The sequence below is a fragment of the Engystomops pustulosus genome, chromosome 4 (genome assembly GCF_040894005.1).
Source record: "Engystomops pustulosus chromosome 4, aEngPut4.maternal, whole genome shotgun sequence".
NCBI lineage: Eukaryota > Metazoa > Chordata > Amphibia > Anura > Leptodactylidae > Engystomops > Engystomops pustulosus.
Window position 1 is genome coordinate 76,101,951 of NC_092414.1, and position 20,435 is coordinate 76,122,385.

Sequence of the window (20,435 nt, forward strand, 5' to 3'; positions counted from 1 at the left end):
ATCTAGGTTAGAAGAGAGAAAAAAGAAAGTTAGTGATATGTACATAATCACAAAGAAATGGGTATCAAATTCCTAACATGAATGTATGAGTAGCCACAAGTCATGGTTAACGGGCCGGAGGGTTTTTAGTTCAGAGTGTTCAGGTTAAACTCTACATTGAGACCAATTGGTTGTAGTGAATTCAATTTATAAATCCATTCGGTTTCCCGTTTTTTGAGAACTTTTTGTCTATCACCCCCTCTCCTCAACGGTGGAACATAGTCTATGATGCAGAATCTAAGCTGATTTAATCTGTGACCTAATTCTAGGAAATGCCTGGGTACTGGTAGGTCAATTTTGGACGTTTTAATTGATGACCGATGGTTATGCAGCCTACGTCTACATTCAGTGGTCGTTTCCCCAACATAAATTTTGGGGCAGGGACAAATCAACACATAAATGACGTAATCAGATCGGCAGGTCAAGTGATGGTTAATCCGGTAAGTGACATTGGTGGCAGGATTACTAAAGGTGTCCCCTTTCAGCATGTATTGGCAATTCTCGCAACTCATACACGGGTAACAACCCGGTTTTAATGTTGTGGCAAGATTAGGTCTCGTGTCCATGGGACCGATATCGCTCGACACCAGATGGTCTTTCAGATTTCTGGGACGTTTGTAGGAGAACACGGGAGGTGATCTAAATTCCTCAATATTGTCATGGTAGCGTGTGAGGATGGCCCAGTGTTTGCGGATCAGTCTTGAAACATGTTGGCTATGTGCACCATAGGTGGACACAAAAGGGATCCTGTTATTGATGTCCCCGCTCTTAGTCGAGGGTATAAGTAGGGAATCTTTATGTAGACATTTTGCTTTATCCCTATGTCTAGCTACAAGTTGGGTAGGATAACCTCTGGATACAAATTTGTCTGACATTTCCTGTAGTCTTTTGTCCACTTGTGTGGGGTCATCGACAAGCTAATTATTGATGATGAGTTAATGATGATTATACGATAGGAAGAGCAATATAACATGTGTAAAAATGACCTATAGTGACCAGAAAACCCATTTAAATATTTTGCTTTTCTTTTGCTTCTTAGACCCTACATTGAAAAACCTTGCTCAGGAAATCATAGAGCTCCTGAAGGGCTTGGTTGGATTGGAGAGCTTCTCCTTGTCTTTTGCCAGTGTACAGAAACAAGCCAATATAAAGCGGCTCACAAGGAAAAAGCAGAAGGCACTGCAGGTAACGTTTTCTAATCCCATCCATAGGCCAGAAGCAGGGAAGATGCTTTTGGATATAATATGGTGCTCCTATAATTTTCCTCACTAGATTCTGCCAATTACTGAATACATGATGCTTTGTTTTTTAGGCTGTAGCAAACCCTGATATCGCAGCTCGGAAAAAGATTAAGAAACACAAAAATAAATTTGCAGCCAAGAAAAGGAAATTAGAATTTCTGCAAAGTGGACATAAATTTAAGAAGCCCCGCAGCCATTCCCTCAAAGACTTGGCAATGGTGGAATAATGGTGGAAAGCGCAGAGCGTACATGGCTGCTTAATGCTATGGGGACATGTGGAAAATAAAGCGGAGTAAACAACATGATTTGCTTGGAATATTTCCCATTAAAAAAATAATTTTATCCAGGACTCTTGTTTGGCCGCTATGAAAACAGATTTAAGCGCAGTTTAATGTGCACATTATGTTTTCTTATTAAACCATTCTGATTTGAGTTTGTCATTTTTCAACAACTTATTTGTACACCTATTACATTACACATGTTGGCTTCCATTTAACAGGTACTTTGTGAGCTTTTAGATTTTGGTTTTCATTGATCTAAAGTGAGGATCCAGCCAAAACCAACGTTTTTCCATGAGAACCATGTGTCAGTGTGTGACATTTTTTCTTGCAGTTTTTATCTTTATCACATGCGGTAGTTTCATTGCTGCAGTGTTTCCTTTACTGATGCACGGTCTCTATGTTTGTGTCATAAATAGAGATGTAGGCTACATTCATATCATATTTTCTGGTTCAGCATGTCCACCAGGAAAGCTCCCGGCATACACACACTGAACGTGTGCATAGACTTATACTGGCAGGTGAAGGCATCCTTTTTTGCTCAGTCAGCTCATATCTTGTGTCCAGAAGGAAATACTGGATAAAAAGGCACAGTAGACTGCTCTATCAGCTGTGACTACTCCTGATGGAAGGATTAGTAGATGCTCAGGGGGATGCCTTTAGAGGCTGCGGTAGAGAAAGGCCACTGTATGGCATCCATCCCTGGCCTCTGCTGAGCGCATGCTGTGATGGTTAGTCCATTAATGTTACTTTCGAAATATGAAATTGTGAGGCACCCAGAACATCAGCAGCAGCCTGATATTTTTGCACTACTTCTGCTTTAAAGAGAGAAGGATGGCGCAGGAGGATGTATCCCCCTGTATGAGCATACTGTGGGATACACTGCTGTCCTCTGTTGTAAGGATACATTGGGAAACCTTCCTGATGTGTCCTTGCAAACAAATGGCAAAAACTAGAATGTAGCCTTATGTGTTTTACCCATCACAGGCATTAGACCTTCCTATATTTTTGTGTGTACTCCACAGTTTCCTTCCAGGTGGGGAAAAACTCCTATCCGTTAATAACACAGCGTGTCCAGCAACCAGAGGAGGTCCCCAAATTGTCAGTTGCTGCTGTGATAAGGCATTGATGGCAAAGCAGAGGAAGAGACAGCTGGATGAAGGGAAAGTAGCTCTGTTTGAGGAAGCAGTGAGGTTAGTACATGTTGTAGCAATGTTGGGAGTGAGAACAATTATTAGGAGCTGTACAGGAGCCCAGAGGTGTGGGCTGAGAACTGAGGAGTCTGCAACACAGACAAGTCACATGCTGTCTTTTGAAATGCATTCAAACCAAAGCCCAACCCCTGGGACTACACAGAGTATTCTGTCAGGATGCAAGGTAAGTTATAACACACAATTATATTGTAATGCAAATGCTTAGAGAAAGGAGCAAGTAATATTTGCAATGCAGCTGTAATAGGCTTCTGTAACCTGTCTTTAGTCTAAAGGAGGTCCCTGGTGGCAGGTTCTCTTTAACATCAATCGTTTAGGACCCAAGCAGATAGCTGAAAATTGGAACCCCGATAGACATGGTCTTGCCTCTTCGAATTAGGATCGGAGAATTGGATCTTCTAAGGCCATTTTTAGCACTGGGATCCAGTTTTCTGTTGGCCAAAAGGATACCATTAGGATTAGTGTCACGTTTTTCTGTCTCAGTTTTTGAAAAACTTTTGGGATTAGGAGGAAAGGCATATGCATAGGCATAAGACCGACGTTCCTGTGGTGGCTGAAGGCATCCAAGTGATTTGGGGGAAGGGGGAGACTTTCCTTTTGAATGATAAAAAAAGGCTTTTGACTTTATATTTCTTTTGGTGGTAAACAGATCCAGTTGTGGCTGACCCCATCTTTCTATCAACTGACCAAAGACCTCATTGTTCAGATAACATTCATGGGGTAATATTCCTGCTTAGGAAATCTTCTGAGATGTTGTTTATCCCCCTGAGCCCCCCTTATCCCCATGAAGCGCTGTTAGAGATGGAACATTGGTCTCTGCCCAATTGGAAATTTTCTTTGGTGCAGTAGGCTCTGAGAGCAGGACTTCCCTTGATGCTGGATGTAGGCCACCGTTGTCTGATAGGATTGTAACATTTTTATTCTTTAGCAGGTGGGAGCAATTCTGTAGCAATCCTCCTTAGTTCTCTGGAATTGGTGGATCTGTTTTTTTTTATTGAAAGAGAGCATGGACCCTGAACATAACCTGTGGGTAGCATTGTGCCCCAACTGGAATGGCTGGTGTGTGTCTTAATTATGGTGACAGGCCCTTACCAAAAATTTTATTTTACTGTCCACTAGTTTAAGGAGGTCTTTGTGTTGACTGGGAGCCTCACTTGTTTGTCCAAGTGTTCCAATTCATCCAATTTTGGAGGTCCCTTGAGTGGCTTTGGCACTATTGGACGCTCTGTATGCATGCTGTAAGTAGACACAGAAGCTTCATTGCTTCTCAGATGGTACAAAAAAATTTATTTTGAAATTATTGCACTTGGTACATTATTGCCAGTGTCTTTCTATAGGGAGGAAGATTCTCGAGACTAGAATCCAGGATAGTGTCTACACAAACTGTCTGCTTGGGAGAAGGTTGGTTTTTTTTCTAAATTTTATCTCTAGAGTCACTAGAGTAACTGTGCTGTATAAGTTTTCTTTCTGAATTGGAGATCAGCAAGAGATCATCATGCAAGGACTAAGACTACAATGTCCTTGGGGGCGCAGCGATCTGTGTCATGAGTTTGATGAACAGTCTTAGTGCTGATGATATTCCAAATGGAAGGGCTTGAAATTGGAAACATGTTAGTTTCCCTTTGGGAGACAAGACCACAAATCGTAGATACTTTTGTGGGGAAGGATGAATTGGGACGTGATATGCATCATTTAGGTCGATTGTGCAAAGGAAGGCGTCCTGGAGAATAAATGATCTTGTTGACTTCACAGATTGAACTTCTTGTATACTGTCGGTATAGGTTCTTTAGATTTATTATCATTCTGCAGGATCCACATTCATCTCTTGACGTTAGAGATGAAATGTCCAGTGCTGCAAATCATTCACACCCTCCCTCTCTCTGCCAATTATTAAGTTTATTTTCCAGGTGATCCCGGCTTGTCAAGCTTAGCGACAAACAGCGCTGGGATCATGGTGAAGAGGAGCAGAGGCGGGTAGAACTAGCCTTTTTTGTTATTTTCAGTGTTTGATTACCTTTAAAGGGGTTGTCTGAGGGTAAAAAACCCCCTTGGGTGGCCATGATGGGGCAGGTTAAAAAAAATAAACAAGTACTTACCTCCTGGCCTCCAATGCTGTGATCTCTCTGGTACGCGCCCCATGTAAACAGACAGTTGCCGACTACAGCGTCCCTTTTGCCAGCGTTGTATCATGCTGGTTGGGTGGCCGTGTCCATAAAAAATTGCAGCGTTTTTTTCTTTTTAACGCACCCCATCCTGACCACCCGACAGGTTTTTATACCTTCAGACAACCCCTTTTATGCCACTGCCCTTTTTCAGTCTCCCCACAAGAGATTGTTTTCTCTGCAACAAATTGTCCTACTTAGTGACGGTATTTAATATTCCATGCCGTGTACTGGCAAGCTGGAAAAAAAAATTCCAAATGTGGTGAAATTGACTAAACACATTTGTGTCATTTTCTTGTGTGCTCCAAATGACACCTTAATTTTATTACTTGGTTTGGTATGATCACTGCGATAAAAAATTCATACAGGCGGAACTACAATAATAAAATATACAGTTCCGACTTGCATACATATTCAACTTAAGAACAAACCAAGAGAACCTGTACAGAATCTAGTATGTAACCCCGGGAATGCCTATATTGGTTTTGTTTTAATAGATTTTAACCCTTAACAACCCGTGCCGCGCTATTTCATTAAAGAGTTAAAATCCATCCAGTACTCCACTGCCAGCGGCTTCAAAAAGATGCAAGGTTGCCGCCATATGATAATAGTCACTCCCCGTAACATCAGTTGCCATGAGTCTCTTGGGTCTTCCAAAGACCCAAGGCTGTCTCATTTTAATCTTCTCATTACAATGAGTGATTTGCACATTGTAATGAATGAGGGGGGAAATCCCCATATACTGCCATACTGTAGTATGGCAGTATATGGTAGGATTAATCAGACAACCTAGGGTTAAAGTACCCTAGGGGGGTCAGAAATATAGTAAAAATGTTTTTAAAAAAATTATATTAACCCCTCACCGTTCAAGTGCCGTATTAGTTCAGCCTTAGTATTCTCAAAGGGGAGATCGGCTTTCTGAACCTAATCTAAATTTTCTGAAGTCAATGAATATCTGGAATCAGATTTTTCTTCAGGAGATTCAAAAGACTGATCTTTGTCCTGGGGTCCTGATAAGAGCAGGAGTCTGGGATCATAGTCAATAATTAAATCTAATATTTTTGGTTTCTATGGAGGAGGTTCCTCTTTTCTGAGGGAGGAGACTGTCTTTTGAACTTAGTCTTTAAACATGGAGTGAAGTTTCCTCTTCTCTCATTAATTTCTCAATACACTCCTTACACAAGGATCTTTTATAACTCAAAGGTCACCCGATGTCGCTTCCAGTGTTCCACCATCGGAACAAAGATGGAAGACATGTCTTCAGGCCTCTCCACTGGATAGCCAGGAGGGGAGTTAGCATCAGGTGCTGTACCTCCATGGCCCCCACTTCTTGACTCCCTCACGTGTAGAGATAGAAAGAACACTGGAGAGTGTTGCATTGGAGGAAAGTTTTAACCTTTCATTTTCATGTCCCTACAGTGACCAAGGGGTCATCCTCCAGGTGGGGAGGTCAATAAAATCTCTTGACACCAGGTGTTTTAATCCTATCTAGATGAAACCTTCTGCTTCTGGCTTCATATACTCTAAGGTTACTGATGAGAAATTGGAGTGCCAAACATAGAATTCCAATAATAAAAGTTTATTTTATACAGATGAATTTCAGAGTATAGTCTTTACACAGCCAAGGGCCATTCTTCCAGCTGGCCATCACTTAAACCAGGTTTTTTTTTTTTTTTTTACATCCAAGAAAAATTTCACATAAGAGAAAGATATGTGATCTCAAAACCAAGTTGTGCAATCCCCCCGAAATTGTAGTTATTACAAAACAGTCATAAATAAAAGTGGAAACTACAGAACGGGCACAAATAATAGTGCAGTATGATACAGTACTACTGGAGATGGGGACACCCTCGTCAATCACTGTAGGAGCACAGTTGATGGTGCATATGATGTACATCCACATCCATTCTTGCATCCGCAGGACAATGAAGAGAAAGAAGGAGCTGGAGGATTACATTACTGTCTGCTCTTCAGGGACTCCACCAACCTGTAAGACAAGGAGAAGTTCTCAGAAACCGAAGAGGACACAGAACCATCTTCAGAAGAAACAAGATAACATGTAATTACACAAGCCCTATTCAAATAATCAGATCCACATAAATGTGTCCAAGGGAACTGTACCAAACACCTATAGAATTCAATAATTTACCACAAGGTGAACCTGTCTAAAACTTAGCATTTAATTCAAAATTTGTAAAAACCACTATTGACATAAATATCATTGCACCAAACCTAATAGCCACTGTAAAATGTAAACAAACTATACAGGGCCCATGGAGATGTACCATCAAGGCCTCTAGCAAACCATATAAATATACAGGGCTGTACACAATATATGACAGGGTATGCAATTCCTAAAATAGGCACCAATAATCAATAGACCGTAGCATCTGCAAGTGTAGCAGCTATCCTGTAATCAGTGCATATAAGAGGAGGACGGACAGAGACAGGTGTACACTGCAGCACTGATGGCAACAGTAACCATATGCGGGAGGTAAAAAAAGGGAACGTTCTTACCAATCCAGGGTTAGGAACTTCAGGCCATCGGATTCTGCATGATGTATACGAACCTAAATATCCCTCGCATACTAGTATATCACCTAAATATCGTCCAATGTCTCCCGTCCTAACAAGGACGGTCCACAGCTATCCCTGGCGTGTAACTTGCCCTTTTCTGTCAAGCCCAGGCGTTCTCGGATGGTCATCAAACTGAAGAAATAATCCCGACGCGTTTCCTCCGCAATTACTCGGATTCATCAGGGGATACAAGTGTCACAGGTATAGGTGACTAAGACGGGTCATGATGGTGGAGACCAGGCAGTGGCTCAAGAGGTCTCAAGATCGTCCAGCTTAGTGAAGCATGGAACGACTGGCGTGTGCAGCCCATGCAGCCGACTGCACACGCCAGTCGTTCCATGCTTCACTAAGCTGGACGATCTTGAGACCTCTTGAGCCACTGCCTGGTCTCCACCATCATGACCCGTCTTAGTCACCTATACCTGTGACACTTGTATCCCCTGATGAATCCGAGTAATTGCGGAGGAAACGCGTCGGGATTATTTCTTCAGTTTGATGACCATCCGAGAACGCCTGGGCTTGACAGAAAAGGGCAAGTTACACGCCAGGGATAGCTGTGGACCGTCCTTGTTAGGACGGGAGACATTGGACGATATTTAGGTGATATACTAGTATGCGAGGGATATTTAGGTTCGTATACATCATGCAGAATCCGATGGCCTGAAGTTCCTAACCCTGGATTGGTAAGAACGTTCCCTTTTTTTACCTCCCGCATATGGTTACTGTTGCCATCAGTGCTGCAGTGTACACCTGTCTCTGTCCGTCCTCCTCTTATATGCACTGATTACAGGATAGCTGCTACACTTGCAGATGCTACGGTCTATTGATTATTGGTGCCTATTTTAGGAATTGCATACCCTGTCATATATTGTGTACAGCCCTGTATATTTATATGGTTTGCTAGAGGCCTTGATGGTACATCTCCATGGGCCCTGTATAGTTTGTTTACATTTTACAGTGGCTATTAGGTTTGGTGCAATGATATTTATGTCAATAGTGAAACAAGATAACATTCATTATATTTAGTGTTAATATAAGAGTATAGTGGATATTGCATTCTACGCAGTTACACAAAATTGAATAGCAGCTCATTTTCAGAAAGGACTTGCCCATGGAAAATACACTGCAGATTACAGTAGCTTCTGAATGCAAAATTTCAATGTTGAAATGTATATTCAGCATTAATTTTTAATTAATTCAAAAATCATTCAAAATTAATATGCATTACTATACTATATTAATTACTATATTATATTAATATGCTGTTATTATCCACAGCAGAGAGAAGGAAAGTCCTCTTCAAGCAAAAAAGGCACAGCCATTACACGGTGTATGGGGTGGTCCACTTTCGCCTATGAACATGTAGCAGTTCTCCACCGATCTGATATTAAAGGAAATCTACCATCAAAATCAAGTGCACGTCCCTCACTCCTAGATCCTGGCACTGTGACTGTGGTGAACTTCTTATAAATGTTATTCATGGCCTCCTTCCATCTAAAATCAACTTTTAAAACTATGCTAATAACCGAGGGCGTTACCAGAGCCCACCAGTCCTGTAGCTTCACAGGCGTTACAATGCGCTATCCCTCCTTTCTCTGCCTGTGTAACCTAGCAGAAGCAGGAAGTGGGAGACCTGCTCTGCTCATTGTAACATCCTGTGAAGCTTTACCCACCAGACCCCCCCCCCTCCCCGCAAGGCTTATAAGAATAAATTTTAAATGTTGATTTTAGAAGGAAGGTGGCCATGAATAACAAATATAGACACAGGCACGATGTTCACATCGTTTTTTTTGTGTACGCTAAGCATATACGCTAGGAAGGCACCTGCTGTATACATTGGCCTATAGTGACAGACGGAGGCATAGTTGTTGCCTCAGTTTGCCCACTATACCACCCGGTAGATTTCGTTTAAAGGGGTTTCCCAGGATAGTGACATGGATTAGGACAGATCATCAAGAGGAGTTTGTTGGTACTGTACAAGCAGCAGTGTCACTTACCATTCCATAGCCTCATCCAGGCCGGTGCCTTTGGTAGCAGATGTCTTGAAGATCTGCCATTTGCGATCCTTCAGTGCAGGTAAACCTAATGAATTTGCTACCTCTGTGGGAGTCATTGCCTGTTCCATGTCTTGTTTATTTGCAAAAACCACCAAAATGGCCTTCTTCAGCTCCTCTTCCTAAAGAGAAAATGTCATTTTAAGCAAGTATATGCACCACTCACAACAAGGTTTGTGCCTTTATTTTTAAAGGCAAAAATACTGTTGAAACCATGCCCGAGAAATCACATTCACACTATGAAGACATGAAAACTGTAGTAACGTGTGCTGGCCCTGCTTGTGGACACAGTGATCTGCACAGCCCAACAGAAGATATTGTTTGTTACCTTAAAATGTTCCCAAATAACAATTATAATTACCTCCAACATTGCAACCAGTTCAGATTTGGAAATCCCAATCCTGTCTCTGTCACAGCTGTCCACTACATATATCACAGCATCGGTATTGGAATAGTAGCAGCGCCAATACGGCCTGTGATACAAGAAAAGCCACAAGAAACAAGGAGAAATTATTTCAGCAGTGGATGATCAACAAAGTCATTTTTATTTTTTTCCACATTTGGGCAAAGTGGCAAAACCCTTTTTTAAACTAAATTAAATCTGTACTGAAAGTGTTTCATGACAACACATGAAGCCAAGTATTAGATAGTTTCCTAAATCTTCTTTATCCTTCTTTATTCTATATCCAATATAATCTAATGATCCAGTTTCCAAATAAATCAGTCATCTTAGGCAGTGGAGTGGAAAGGCCAATTGGTTACTTCTGTTTTGCCCATTTCCCTGGACAGAAGTGATTTTCTAGAAAGCAAGACTAACCCCACAAGAGAAGTTAGATGTTACTGCATGTGTATACAAATATGTTGGGGCGAAACAGAGTAATTCAGCAGTAATGTATCTAGTGGCGGTCCCAACTGGAAAGTCACGTTAGTCTAGCTGCTGGTCACCATGCCATTCACAGACATCACTACTCTATGGCTCTCAACGTGGAAGTATATAGATGACTGTCGTATGAAAGTCCTCAAATAACGCAGCTCTATACACTCCAATGTGTGTGCTTTTACACAAAGATCACTTTTATTAATGTATCCAGTATACAAAATGAACGACAATTTCTAAAAAATAGAGAAATAAAGATGCAGACACTAGATAAGTTGTAGTATACAGAAGTACCCCCACCTCACAATGCCTACCAAATAGCAATAGTACCTGATACTGGTTTGTCCTCCAAGGTCCCATACTTGAAATTTTAGATTCTTGTAGGTTACGGTCTCGACATTAAATCCAATGGCTGCGGAGAATAATAAAATGTCACTTAAGTTGATACATTTGTGGTATCAAAGCGTAGGATACACCTAGTACCCTTATGTTACATTTGTAGGGGTTGTCCAGTTTCGGCACACAACTTTTACAAAATTTACATAATTAAAAAAATAAATAAATAACATTTTACCATTTGCCAATGTAATTTATTAATTCATTCCTCAGTTTTCTAGATCTCTGCTTGCTGTCGTGTACTTCCAGTGGAGAGAAGTGTGTCCCAGGACATGTGATGTCACACAGGTGCACGGCTTGTTAGATCAAAGAGTGATCAGCAGCGTGCACCTGTGTGATATCACATGACCAGGGACAGGTTATTATCGGCTTGAAGTAAACATAGAAGCTTTCAGAAATCTACAATGCATACTAGAAAATGTCAAGATTTTATTTGTACAACTAATACAGGCAGTATGTTCTTAAGCTGAATTTGTATGTAAGTCGGAACTGTATATTTTATAATTGTATAATTAACAATAAAGATTAATTGCAGACACCTGTGATAACTGTTACAGCTGATTATTGTAGCCTAGGGCTAAAGTACAGCAGAGGTCCATTTGTAACTAGGGGTCGTCTCCAAGTCGGGTGTTCTTAAGTCAGAGACTGCCTGTAACATTCATTTGCCGAAACTGGACACCCCCTTTAACCTCTTTAAGACGCAGGGTTTTTTCGCTCATTTCTCACTCTCTACCTTTTGTGCGCAACAATTTCTACTTTTCCGTGATGCTATTTATTATTCCATGCCGTGCACTGGGAAGCAGGAAAAAAATCCAAATGTGGGAAAATACATACATGTGCGTCACGTTCTTGTAGGCTCAGTTTTTACGACTTTCACTCCGTGCTTCAACACCTCTGCTTTATTCCGGTCTGATCACAGTGATACCAAATTTATATAGCTTTTATTGTGTTTTAATACATTTCCAAAAATGAAACGAAAAAGAATTTTTTTTTTGCCATTTCTGACGCTAATAACTTTTTCATACTTGGTGTCATTTTTTTGCGAAATGAGCCGACGTTTTCATTGCTACCATTTTGAGGTCTGTGTGACATTTTGATCACTTTTTATTACATTTTTTATGTGATGTAAAATGGTGTAAAAGTCGTGTTTCGGACATTTGGGCGCCATTTCCCATTATGGAGGTCATCGCCGGCAATAACCATTTTTATATTTTGATACATCGGGCATTTTGGGATGTGGCGATACCTAATGTGTTTGATATTTACTGTTTATTATGTTTTATATTAGTTCTAGTGAAAGGGGGTGATTTGAATTTTTACATTTTTAATTAAATTTTTACTTTTTTTAACTTTTTTTTTCCCCCCCACCATTTCTTAGACCCTCTAGGGCAGTGGTGGCGAACCTATGGCACGGGTGCCAGAGGTGGCACTCAGAGTCCTCTATATGGGCACCCTTAGCATCACCCCAGGGTAGAGTTTGCCAAACAGGACTTAAGGCCTCTTGCAGTCCCAGGCAGCCCAGGACCTTAGAAGGAAGCTACAAGGATGATCCAAACTTGTTCTCCTTCTTTCTACTGTATTGGTGTCCTCAGGTGCCTATACAATTTAAACCTGTGACAGAACAGGTTGTCGCATCGGCACTTTGCGAAATATACGCAGGTTTTGGTTGTAGTTTGGGCACTCGGTGTCTAAAAGGTTTGCCATCACTGCTCTAGGGTATTTTAACCATAGATGGTCTGATGGTTCCTACCATATACTGCAGTACTACTGTATTGCAGTATATGGCGTTTTTTGCCTAGGATTCATTGTAACGAATCTTCAGAAACCAGGCTGTCATGGCAAACGATCGCAATAAAGATGGCGGCGCCCATGTGCCGCCATGTTTTAAGTGCCGAAGTGTCTTTGGCGGCGACAGCGTGTGATGGCGATGGGTCTTTGCTGCAATATGCGCCAAAGCCCATCTCTGCATGAAGAGTGCGCTCAGCCCGTGAGCCCTCTACATACACCCTTCATAGCTCTGTAGCAGATATATCCGTTGTCGAGCGTGAAGGGGTTAACAATGCCAATATGTGTGTGGTAGGCCAGCATCATGATTATAGCTTGGCACTGCTGTTCCTCAGGGAATGGCTCCCAAGCCTACACAATATTAACCCCCGCAAACCTATGTACCAGCACCACTGGACGCTCATCATACATACTTGGAATGGTGGTAACAACTTCTCCCACTTGTAATCGGTAAAGGATTGTGGTCTTTCCAGCTCCATCTAGACCCAGGATCAAAATCCTCATCTCCCTGGTTCCAAATAAACTGGAAAATATGCTGGAAAAGAAGCCTCCTACACGGGGGGGAAGAACAAGCGTTAGGAGATTATACAGCGAGAATAACAAGTATCACATATGAAGGCAGTAAAGTTATTCTACAACACTAACAGCTGTCATGTATGCTGTAAACGTGACATTGCTGGAAAGTAATACAGCCAGCACTACAACCACCAATGTCTACTAGAAGCAAAGGTCACGAGGAAACCTGCTAATCCTATTGCTCTAAAGAAGCCAACTAAGGAAGCTAGACTGGGAAAAGACAAATCCTCTGTCCAGGAAATCCCAATATTCCAATACCAGACACGTCCCCTCCAAACACATTACCTGTCAGTGCAAATGTAGAAGGAAGGCAACGTGTTCGAGAGAATACAACATCTTCAGGTACACAAGGACATCTACATTTACCTGTTCAAGGGTATATAACCCCAAAGTACACCTTCATTGAGAAATCTTTACAGATGTCTCTCTACTACAGGGCGAGCCCACCAGTGTAGTCTACTGAAAGGATGGTTGAAGAATTGTCTTCCTATAATTCTGCATTTTAAGGGCCTTTAGATTTCAACCAAGGATGCTGGGATTTGAGGTAGAATGGGCAAAATAATGCCACAAGTTCATCCAATAGGCTAGGCAGTGTTAGGGGGGACCAAATGTATCATCCAGCATACACCACCATGAATAATCTGGCACATCTCATCTGCATAACTTTACACTGCCAATTTCTTAAAGGCACCAGCTTTTAACCCATTGAACTACTAGTCCCTTCAGCTCCATAGAGATGAATGGAGCTGAACGCAGGGCCATCTGCTCCATTACTCAAAAAAAGAGCCCGGAGTCCGACAGAGGTATTAGACCCCATCAGACCCCTCGTTCTCTTGATCTGTAGATAGGGCCCAACATACTTGGTAAAAAAATCCCTTTAATGACTATTCTCACCACATGACTTTGATTTTTAAGGGTAAAAAGAGGGAGATTTTACTGAAAAGAGGCAATAGATGTCATGCCCTACGTGAAGGTAAAAGTAGTTTGTAATGGGTTAATTCTTGTGTCAATTTTAGTCCCTGTACACATTACATAGGAGTCAGCAGTTATCTTTGAAATACAAAAGAATCAGGTAGTTGAGCTTTATCTTGCCTTATTTCCCCCAATTTATGCCATTAAAGGGGTTCTCAAGAGGTGGAAAAACATGGCTGCCGTCTTCCAAAAACAGCGCCTCACCTGACCATGGGAAGTGTGTGGTATTGCAACTAAGCTCCATTCATTTCTATACAGCTGAGCTGCAGTACTGGCAGTAACCATGGTCGGGTGTGGTGCTGTTTTTGGAAGACTGCAGCCATGTTTTTCCACCTCCTGAGAACCCCTTTAAGGGATAGCTGGGAGTGAGTCAGGAGGCCCAGACACATCAGATGATCTGTGAGGCATGGAGATATCTTGTACTTTGGTACAGTTTTTAGCTAAAAGCAGGAGCTGGTTAAGAAAGAATGGAGAACATAGGAAGGTCTCATAGTGCTCCCTCCTGATGATCCACATCTGGTTCAAACACTGCCACCAAAACAATACGCATGTCTTACGGAATAGTGCTTCTTGTTTTTTATGTTTGAAGACAAGCGCAAAAGAAAGTCACCGAAAAATGTGTGTGCAGAAGCCTGAGACAAGCCTTTAATGTCATTCTGTCAGCTGCCAAGTGCCGGCCGTCCCATATAATCTAGTGAGAATCAGCATGCCATGCTAGCAATGCCGCTCACAAGGCAAAACACATCTCCACACCCACATTATTATATTATAATATGTACTATATATATATATCACACAAACTTCCTCCTTACACAACCAGTAGATTGTGGGGTTTCTCCTAGTTGCCAAGCATTCTGCCGGAGTTGTGCGATCTTTGCTGTCATACAGTGGTACTGGTGACTCAGACAACAGATTAAGGCTATATTCACACGAACGTGTGCCCACCGTACCGTAGCACGGGGGGCACACATCTGCGCCTCAGAGAGGAGGAGCGCCCCCGCCCCTCTCCATAGCGATATTGGGCGTATGGCGCCATGTTCCGAGGAAAGATAGGACATGTCCTAAACTGCAGCGGCTACTGGAGCGGGCACTGGGAGCTAAGGCTTTTTCACCCCAGTAGCCTCTGCAGTTAATTTACATATTACCACTGTATGAACTATATGAATTGGGGGCTCCCACCAGATTTTGTGCCCAGGGACCACCACCAACCTTACTCCGGCCCTATCAACACAAGACATGTGCCCAATGCAGACAAACATATAATGGGAAGGTCTACCCACTGACCGGAAAACACAGGAGCCTTAGCATTGATGGCGCACCCACGGGACAGCCCCGGCACCCACACTACTTGAGCCCATTGCCACTTACATGCTACTTGAGCCCATTGCCACTTACATGCTACTTGAGCCCATTGCCACTTACATGCTACTTGAGCCCATTGCCAACAAGTGAGTTAGGTCCAACATACCTGGCAGAACCTGGAATCACTCACAGGGTGAGTTGTTGGAGCAAATGTGCTGGCTGCTCACAGTCATTAGGCTCTCTCATGTCATGTGGACGCTTTGGGCCCAGCACATCACATTAACACTAATTAGCACTAATAATGCTGGAACCAGTGCAGTAACATAGAGGGCAAAGGTGGTGATGATGGCACAATCCAATCTGTTTATTCCCACACAATATACGGATCAGTATTACATCTGACCACAAATCAACTTGCTGACGGTTTCTGTGAGCACCGGGTGAGAAAGAGCTTTATCTATGCTCAGTCTACAAGTATACCGCAGCGTCCGATCATGGATTATTACAATATATAGTGAGGCTGCGGCCACCATGTTGCCCATACAGCCCCTTACAAGTAAGCACACATCACTCACCCATGTTGTACGCTGCCGGCCGCTGGTACCACCGCTGCTGATGGTCTCCGTATCACTCCCGGAAGCGCCGCTCACACTTCCACGTCACACAGGACACTGGCCGTTACACGCAGCACATTCGACACCAGTGTATTTTATAGAAGATTATGTCTCTAGCTATAAGCTCAAAATAACGCGTTTACATAAGGCAGCGTTAGGTGCTGGATACAGAAGAGAATCCATGTAACACATCCATTCTATTCTAGTTTTTTTTCTAGTGACGAATCTGTGGGCTGATAAGCAGATGCGCATTCCTGCGCATGCGTAGTGCGGCGCTGTGCCTGATGACAGGTAGTAGGGCAGGTAGAGCCTGTTACTCCTGTTACTGATGATGTAGAAAGCCTTCAGTCTCCATGCTTACCCACTGCCTGACAGACAGAGTGACCTTAGTAGTGTTTCTGATATGAAGTAAATGTATGTGCTGTAGAATGCAGTGAAAACCCTTCAAAGAGATGTCCATCTTGGCCAATAAATCGAAACAAAATATGCCTATATGACTATAAAGCTTTGAAGACTTCCATCATCTTGTATTGAACAATTATCTGCCAAGCTTGCTCTACCACAGGCCTGCATATAGAAAACTCCTGCCATGACACCCACATTTACAAATAATGGCAACCAATAATTTACTGCCAATACTTTACAACCAAGGCTAAATCACAGAACACTAGAGGATGAGGAACCATGTTAAAGAGGTTGTCCTACTAAAAAGAAATGATAACTACAGGGGACTGCATAGTATATTGTGCAGAGCTGCAATACCACATGCAACCTGTAAGACAGGCCTGGCGCTGTTTATGGAGTCACGTGGCCATGTTTTCCTAATTCTGAAAAACCCCTTCATCACAGATTAGAAATAAAAGCACTGCCCTGGTCTACAATTTGGCCCCTTTTCTTAGTCAAAGGGAAAAAAGAAGGATTTAAAGGGCAGATGTGTCTGCTATAGCAATCTTTTTGGAGTCTATTACTGGAAGAAATTAGCCCCTTTCTTGTAATCTCATAAAATCCCTTTGAAGGTGGAAATCTTGGTAGTTCTGAACTTGACCCCATATTGCGCTCTGATCTTTCTGAGGTATTACCTATAACATCCACTAATATGCTCTCTGTTCCAATATTAGGAGCTGTCCTATCACTATGCCTGCAGCAGTCACCTGGCCTCAGTACCTGAAGATGCTGAGTGCTACCATTGGGGGAGATTCATAATGCCTTTGCCAGTTTTATAGCAGAGCAGGCACATGAATCTCCCTCTCATCAACAATTTTTGTCTTTCTTGACCCACACTCCACAATGGGTGGGATGGGTGTTCACATTTACTATAGTCTCCACCGTAAAAACGGTTAAGTAATACGATCGCTGGACCGACAGTGGGGGGAATTTTAAGACTGCCATTTTATACGCCAGTATTAAGAAATTCCCCCTATTGTGTCTATGCTGGCAGCGGCAGAAATAGTACTACAGGCCAGATCTCGTGAGAACACATTTAATAGCTTCACTAGAATAGTTACATTTATTGCAGTCAATTTCAGATGAGTTGCATCAGAAGGGGTGTTCTGGGTTACTTGGGAAATCCACTGATGGTAAGGGGAGGTTTAAAATGAAAAATTAGGTGTTTGAACCTCTAAGAAGATACATGCGGGAGACAGGTAAGTATATATAGCTTAATTTATTGTATGGTTGCTTTTCTTTAGCTCTGGTGTTGCAACAAGTATAAAAAGACACTCAGGGGTAGACAGTGCCCCCTGTTTCCCTAATCTGGTACAGTAAGAAATATTCAGTTACCAGGTGTTTTGCAAATTGATATTTATTACAATCTGCAGATTGTTTGTAAATAAGTAGCATTTTTCATTGTCCCAATTTACTATATAAATAGTACAGGTCTTACCCAGGATGCAAGAGGTCAATGGGGATGATGATGCAAGTTTATTTAACAGTTGTATAGCTGAACAGTTGCGTTTGTAATGCCAAAACTGCATTTTAATAGCACAGAGAAAATACCCTTTCCCTTAGGGATTTGCAACAGATGAGACTAAACTGTGAATATACCCACTGTAGCTAACTAGGCGCAATGCATACATGGAGAACAAAGGACAGGCTTGATGCCACACGTCACATTTTTTTTTCTTTTTTCATATTTAAATTTATTAAGATTTTTATAACAGTAAAAGAATCAGAAGGGAAGGAATGGGAGGGAAAACAATGTGAAAGGAATCATGGATACCAAGTTGTATCCAATATGGGGAGGGGGGGGGGGGGTGTTACAAATAAGAGTAACAACAAATTCCAATTTGACAAAATTCACATTTTTTGCATTGTTTTAAAGCATGCGTTTTCAGTCCGTTTAAAACCGTAAAAAGGTATCACCTGATTTCTTCACACTTCGGGTGATGGCACACGTGCTGTTTTTGGCCCGTTTTTAAGCAGTCCGTCAAAAAAACGCATGCTTTAAAAAATGCGTTTTTGAAAACGCATCCTTTTTTGACAGGTTTGACCAATTATCTTTATGGAAACTGGTCAAAAACGCAAGCGTTTTTTGACGGACTGCTTCAAAATGGGCCAAAAACGTGTTCAAAACGGCACTTTTGCCATCACAAAAAGGTCCTTGAAGGGTTAAACAGTAGAAGTACTGTTTAACCCTTTAAGGACCTTTTTGTTTTTTCATTTTTATTTTTCACTCCCCACAATCAAAAATCTATAACTTTTTTTTTTTTTTTTTACTCGTAAAGAGCTCTGTTACGGATTTTTTTCTGCGGAACAAATTGCACTTCATAGTGATGGTATTTATTCTTCCATGCCATGTACTGGGAAGCGAGAAAAATATTCAAGATGCTGTGAAATTGGGGAAAAACCGCATTTGAGGCGTTTTCTTGTGGGCTTTGAATTTACAGCTTCCACTGTGCGCCACAAATGACATGTCTACTCTATTCTTTGGGTTGGTGCGATCACGGGGATACCAAATATGTATAGGTATTATAATGTTTTCATACATTTACAAAAATTAAAAACTTGTGTAGAATTTTTTTTTTAATTTTGCCATCTTCTGGCGCTTATAACTTTTTTATACTTCGTTGTACAGAGCTGTGGGTGGTATCTTCTTTTGCGACTTCAGATGAAGTTTTCAGTGCTACAATTTAGGACTGTACGACCTTTTGATCACTTTTTATAGATTTTTTAATATTTTTCAAAATGGCAAAAAGGTGCCATCTTCGACTTTGGGCGCCATTTTCCGGTACAGGGTTAAATGCAGTGAAAAACGGTTATTATATTTTGATAGAACGGGCATTTTCGTATGCGGCGATACCTAGAGTGTTTGTGATTTTTACTGTTTATTTATATTTATATCAGTTCTAGGGAAAGGGGGGGTGATATGAAATTTTAAAAAAAACCTTTTTTTTAAATTTTTACTTTTACTATTTTTCAGACTCCCTAGGGTACTTTAACCCTAGGTTGTCCGATTTATCCTACCATTTTCTGCCATACTACTGTATGGCAGTATATGGGGATTTTCCTCCTCATTCATTGCAATGTGCAGATACAAGTTAATACGAGACAGCCTCGGGTCTTCGGAAGATCAGAGGCCGTCATGGTGACGGATCACCATTCTCCAATGACATCACAGGGAGCGACAATCCACGGCAAGATGGCGGCAGCCCGTGAGCCCTCTCCATGCACTCACAGCCGACATGCTATTACGTCACGGGTCGTGAAAGGGTTAAAAACGCATGCTTTTCTCAATGTTTACAATGTGTTTGGCAGGTTTTACCAGGTTTTAATCTGTTTCACAGCTGGCTACACTTCTACAAAAGAAGATAAATAAGTTAAAAGCAGCCAAACGCATGGTAAACATTCGAAAATGCATGTGTCTTTAAACAGACTGAAAACGTATGCTTTAAAACGGTCCAAAAACTTAAAGTGTGGCATCACCCTAAGAACAATTTTCAGCTTCAAGCTCACCACAAAGCAAAGATTCCCCAGAGAAACCTTGGGGGAAATTTATCATGCATCAGCTGATGATGGAGCCCAACCTTATGTATCCAGAGGGGGCTGCACTGGTGTAGAATTTCTCTATAGGCAGTGACTGTTCAGCCCAGGAACATCCCTTGGATTGAGTGGATTTTTGTCCTATATCCCTTGTTAACACTGACCTCAAGCTATATTCTGAAATTATAGCTGATAGGGTGCCCCCTCCTGCCACGGCTCATACACCAAGACCAGGTGGGCTTAGTCAGGGGGAGGGTCTCTTCATAAAGCTGAATAACCTTGTAGAGCAAACTCAAAGCCTTCGCTGCTCCTATGTTTGGATGCAAAGGGGTAAATTGAGTTTATTGGTAACATCTAAAAGAAGTATTAATAA

At 41.8% G+C, this 20,435-nt stretch overlaps 2 protein-coding genes across 2 annotated transcripts in view; one reads left to right on the forward strand and one right to left on the reverse strand.

Annotated features, from left to right (window-relative positions):
* The window catches only part of UTP20 (UTP20 small subunit processome component), a 59,884-nt gene extending 58,172 nt beyond the window's left edge, over positions 1–1,712 (forward strand). The window contains exons 61-62 of the mRNA XM_072146363.1: positions 1,079–1,224; positions 1,352–1,712. Coding sequence (XP_072002464.1) covers positions 1,079–1,224; positions 1,352–1,507 — 302 coding nt within the window. The 3' untranslated portion in view covers positions 1,508–1,712. The remainder of the gene's footprint in view (positions 1–1,078; positions 1,225–1,351) is intronic.
* Positions 1,713–6,494: 4,782 nt separating this feature from the next.
* On the reverse strand, positions 6,495–16,282 carry ARL1 (ARF like GTPase 1). The gene is made up of 6 exons (XM_072146367.1): positions 16,046–16,282; positions 13,034–13,171; positions 10,770–10,851; positions 9,924–10,035; positions 9,506–9,684; positions 6,495–6,918 (listed from the first exon to the last, which is right to left on the reverse strand). Exons 1-6 carry the CDS (start codon positions 16,047–16,049, stop codon positions 6,888–6,890), a joined length of 546 nt encoding a protein of 181 aa, XP_072002468.1. The 5' UTR covers positions 16,050–16,282; the 3' UTR covers positions 6,495–6,887.
* Between the last annotated feature and the right edge of the window lie 4,153 nt (positions 16,283–20,435).

Excerpts from the sequence above, each read along its gene's own strand:
- ARL1 (XM_072146367.1), bottom strand. Across the intron at positions 9,685-9,923 it reads AACTGGTTGCAATGTTGGAG|GAAGAGGAGCTGAAGAAGGC; the intron begins GTAATTATAATT and ends TTTTCTCTTTAG. Across the intron at positions 6,919-9,505 it reads CTGGATGAGGCTATGGAATG|GTTGGTGGAGTCCCTGAAGA; the intron begins GTAAGTGACACT and ends CTTGTCTTACAG.